The sequence below is a fragment of the Borostomias antarcticus genome, assembly GCF_949987555.1.
Source record: "Borostomias antarcticus genome assembly, chromosome: 12".
NCBI classification, from domain to species: Eukaryota; Metazoa; Chordata; class Actinopteri; order Stomiiformes; family Stomiidae; genus Borostomias; species Borostomias antarcticus.
This window is the reverse complement of record NC_140245.1, coordinates 6,999,323-7,004,614: the sequence shown is the minus strand read 5'-3', so window position 1 is coordinate 7,004,614 and position 5,292 is coordinate 6,999,323. Positions and strand designations below refer to the sequence as shown.

The 5,292-nt window shown below is 42.9% G+C and overlaps 1 protein-coding gene across 1 annotated transcript in view; it reads right to left on the bottom strand.

The window, feature by feature from the left end:
* LOC311316179 (solute carrier family 22 member 23-like) overlaps positions 1 to 2,204 on the bottom strand; it is a 37,857-nt gene extending 35,653 nt beyond the window's left edge. Inside the window, exon 1 of the mRNA XM_084446982.1 lies at positions 1,616 to 2,204. Within this exon, the coding sequence (XP_084303108.1) occupies positions 1,616 to 2,068 (453 nt within the window). The 5' untranslated portion in view covers positions 2,069 to 2,204. The remainder of the gene's footprint in view (positions 1 to 1,615) is intronic.
* Positions 2,205 to 5,292: the final 3,088 nt, after the last annotated feature.

Here is a 5,292-nt window from a genome sequence, read left to right as displayed (position 1 = left end):
CCGTGATTTGGGAGCATTTTGGTTATTATATATTAACATTATATATTAAATATTAATCGAATTATTAATCGCAATTAGAATTTTGAAGCAAATAATCGCAATTATTATCTTTTGTCATAATCGTGCAGCCATATATGCTATATAAGTGCAGTCCATTTTCTGTACACATCCCCAGGATAATGTAGAAACCTATTCACATCTGATGAAGCTGTTGGGCAAGACTTTACCAAATGAAGCCAGTTGTTTGCTCAAGTTAGGCTACACCTTAGAAACACAAATGACACAAAGGAATACTAGTCAATAAATGTGACTGAATGTTCACTTTCAAGTGATGACAGCTCAAGAGACAACAGGATACAGTATGATCCGTCAACATGTAGTAACACATCCTACTCAGTTTCTAAATAGGCCAAGGTCCATTTTGTTACAAAAAAGCTCAAGTTCTTTCCCTCAAGGATCTGTGTAGAAACAAGGCCAGCCAAGGACAGTAGATGAACCATGACCCAAAGTGATATGAAGAAAACAGTGCATCCAGTTCAATTAAAAAATAAAAGGTTCAAATTTCTAATTATTCCAGATGCTATCTACAGTCACTGCCATCAGTCAGATACCACCAGTACACATACAGTACATATAGAAATGAAGGCTGGTCCTCTCTCAGGTCTTATAGATCAATCCATTGCTCTGTCTTTATGTACAGAATAAGACCATATTGCTGCCTTTATGTACAGCATAAGACCATATTGCTCTGTCTTTATCTACAGTATAAGACCCAGAAGTTTCCCCCTTACCTCACCTCTTTGATAGCTTTTAGACACACCACTCATAACACCAGGTTAACCCTTGACGTCCCATTGATCAATTATGAAATAGGAAAGTCTGCTACATCACTGTGGAACAAACGCTTTTAAACTGGACAAGTGCTATTAGCAAAAAAAAAAGTGTGTGTGTGGAGGAGGAGGGGGGGTTCTAGAGAGGCGCATGCGGGGGTGCTCTAATGAGCGTGACAGCGCGAGCCCTTTGCTCTAAATCAAAGCCACTGTGGATTAAGGACTGGAGCATTATCACAACCGGCACATTCCGCCGTGGTCGGTGCCAGTGGCGGGGAGTCCCGCGGTGACACCTCTCCGCGATAGCTTGCACCTCGTCAGCTGCTACGATGACTCATACCGACCCGGTCTGTTGGTAGTGCATGCTGATGCTACTAATGAGCGGTCTCCCCACATACAAATGCTCATGACTATTCATAGAATCTCGAGGCGCAATGAGTCACGTTATTACATGACGATACCCAATTGTGTGGAAAATCCAATTTAAGCACTAAGTAACTGCACGTATAGTGTACCTCGACGACACAAATACAGGTGAGATTTGATCAATCGTAGGCATGTTCGGGCATAATGTAGACAATGTAGAATATAGGTCATCTAACTCTGGGTTAGTCGGAATTGCGTAACCTATAAGGCAGCAGTCTCCTGATCCTGAAAACAGAAGCCTACTGCTGGCACTGCAATTTGCCCGTATTGATGATGCAGTGCCCTATGCCCACGGCCTGACCACACAGGCTACAAATGTTATAGCTCAAGTTAGCTCATGATAAGGCTTCAAAACTTACCTTGGTAACCACATTCCGCACAAGTCCTGTTTGCAGCTCAAACGTCCACTCTTTGCACATACATTGCAAGTTGACAGTCTTATTCTGAGCGCTGCGACTCCCATTGGCATAAATGTACGCGGGACGCGTGCTGCTATTATTTGGACTATTAAATAAAGAAGCATGACTTCTAGTCAAATTGGTCGTGTTTGCAAAAGGCTGAACACATGTGTTGTTTGGTTGGGCAAGAAGGAAATTATCAGAGTATTGACTGAATCCAATGAATATCGCCGGGATCCATGTCAGGACGATTAGCTGTCTCTGGTACTTCCCAAATCCTCCGAGAAATGGCAAGACACAGCCGTCAATGCGTGTGAGCAGTCCCGGCGACGTGGTTTCGGGGGACACGAAGCCGTTCTCCGGCTGATGGTCCTCCGTTTCGAGCTGCACCACGGCCATCGTGGTTTCGCTCATGGATGTGTCTGCAGCGCGGCAGTGAGCTAGGCTACCCCTGTCGACTCCACAATGCGTCAATGCCCCCAGCTCCTCTGCTGGTAGAAGCGGTGCGCAGTCAATCACTGGAATTGAAACAAGACGCACTTCTCTCTATTAACAGGAAGCAGGTTCACCGTGCTTCTCTCTCTCCAAGTGGACAAGCCCACCACTGCGCTGCTGGACGACAAGCTCTTGTGTGACAGCAAGTTAAAATCCGGGCCAGTGAAAGGAAAGCTCGATAGCTAAGTTTTTCATAATAATCGATATTTTCTTCCGGGTTGATTGATTACATGCCTACATTTGGACCCTGTCTGTGAGCCATGCCGGAAGAAATGGAAAGAGCAGCCTAGGCTAGGGATTTTTGCCCTGCCCCCTTTTGAGGGCACGCACAGGTAACACACCTGTCCAAATACAGTCAGGTGCCTCTATCCTTGTAAATACAGCCTTGATACTTACTCCACTGAGCTGGTAAAGCTATCATTCAACATGTGTAACAAAGTATTACTTTGTTTCCATATTGGTTGCATTTGGCAACTATATTCTAGTTGCGAATGGTGAAAAAGGCACCGAGAGCGGACTAGTGGGCGCGGAATTCGCTCCACCCCTCCACTTTTCTATCTCTCACGCTTGTGGGTCATAGGCTAGCCGCATAAAGCCTCGGGCCCTTCTTTTGAACAAGGGCCTCCTTTGTCATTTGGTGTGGGAGATGATAGGACTATAACCCTATCCATTTTGTGACAATAGGAGGCTTCTAGAAGGAATGATAGGAACATCCAGTTGAGATTTTGATTTTGATTTTTGAGAAGAGAGATATTAGGAGTGAAACTCTCTGACACGCTCACACACATGCGCACACGCACGCACACACACACCGAAGGACAATGGTGAGGGACACTCACGTTCCCCAGTGTTTGTATTTATTGACAATATACCCCCCTGCTGGTGACAGTGTGTCACTACAGCACTCAGTTCGGGTTTTAAAGAGCGCTTCCCGGGGCATGACTGCAGTACCAGCGTGCTGCATTGCGTTAGTTATAATCAGCACACTGCTCACCCCTGCTGGCAGACCGGAGCAACAGCACTACTGTCCACTGCTGTGGGAATTAAACAACTTTGCACGGGCCTACACAAATGAATCATAGCCTACACAATATAAAAACCTAATCTGAACTGCTCAAGGTCATATTCTTTCAATTCTAATCTCTCAAATGTAAAGTAGGCTAGCCTATGACATATGAAATTATAATGTCGAATGTAAACTAATGGTAATCATTTCTAGACATTTTGCAATATTTGTTTGCTGTGCCAACAAGAGTATTTGGATTTGAAGTAGCCTACCAAGACCTGGCACGGTTGAGTAGACTGGTGTGTCACATGGGGCCTGGCCAACAGAAACGACAACACTTTCTGTTATTGTTCAAACCGTTTTTATAGCCAGACTTGTCTCCCTGGCAACAATTCCAGGTTTGTCACGACTCGTGTGCACACCCCTGTACCGGAGGTGCTTAAGGGTGTGGCCATGGGCGTCTGTGCATGTACATGGGTGTGTGCTTGTGTGTGTGTGTGTGTGTGTGTGTGTGTGTGTGTGTGTGTGTGTGAATGTGTGCGTGGGTGTCTGTGTCTGTCCTTGTGTATGCCTGACTGTGTGTGTGTGTGTGTGTGTGCCTAGTAACTGTCTGTCTGCACACGACTGGTGATTAATAAGCGTCCCTGTTGGAAAGCAGTGGAGGTTATAGCCTCAGTCTCACACTGAGCTGTCAATCTGAACCTGCTGTTCATTTCCGTCTCTGTCCAAACAGATTATGAACTGTCACAGCTTTGTGATGAGTTATTAATGAACAGGCAGACTAATTAATACAATGCTGGACTTGATTCAGAGAAAACGTGTTGAACTATACAGCCGTCAAAGTGGATACAAAGCTCCTTCTTTTTCAGCCCGGCTGTCGGAAAGCTAGGTGACGCTTGTTAGCAGTGAGTCACATGTGATTCAGGTGTCTGAGCCTGCTGTCTCCAGATGGGAGCTATGCGGCATTGATATTAATCTGCATTGCTCACTGATTGCCTGAAGATATAGACCTGCTACTGTAGTCGTGAGAAAATCCCACCCTTTCAGCCTCAAACACTCTGCAGCTTACTGTTTGATGTGCGTACAGTACTATACAAAGCCAGCGTTGTCATTTTTTCAAGATTGCACCCTGGTGTAGCGCTGTGATCAAAGTCCAACTGATGGTGAGGCAATAATATATATGGGCATTGGTTACCATATTGTTCTGAATAGCTTTGTGGCGCTATGCGTCTTATCCAGTTCTAGATACGAATTCCAGATATTATAGTATCCAGATACACACATATGCACTCACACATGCTCACGCTCACACACATTCATAACCCTGATGTTCAACTGTTCCCCACTTTGATAGATTAGAAAGCAATATAATATAATACTACTAATATATATATATATATATATATATATATATATATATATATATACAATAAATATATCATCAATATAACAACAGATAGATTGTTCATACTTTATATGTTGGATGATTTTGGGATGATTTATTTCGAAGCATCACTGTCTGGATAATGTCACTGTCTGGATAATGTCACTGTCTGGATAATGTCACTGTCTGGTGTAGAAGCAGGTGTGTGTACAGGTGTCAGCAACCCTGAATCATAATGACAGTGATTCATACACAGCAAACCTTGTCCTGGACTGAACAGATGAAACACACACACACACACACACACACACACACACACACACACACATATTCATCCAAAACAAACATTAGACACCAAAAGGTTCCTTTTACAATTTCCTGTTATATCATACTTTTACTCTCAATAACATGTTTTGTACAGTGTCCTTGAGTTTGAGAAAGGTGCTTTTTAAATCCAATATATTATTATTATTATTATTATTATTATTATTATTATTATTATTATTATTATTATATAGGCTACTTGTTTCAAGATCATATTTTATTTATTCCCAATGTCACTTACAGCTACATACATTAAAGGTTGTATGTTGGTGACAGGAATTAATTGCACACAAAGCAAACATCCAAGTTAATGATTCACAATTTAGTTGGAAACACTGTGACCACCTTTCACTTACATGGTCACAAATACACACTTACTCATAGAATGGAAAGGACTGCACTTATATAGCCAATATAGCACTTATTCAT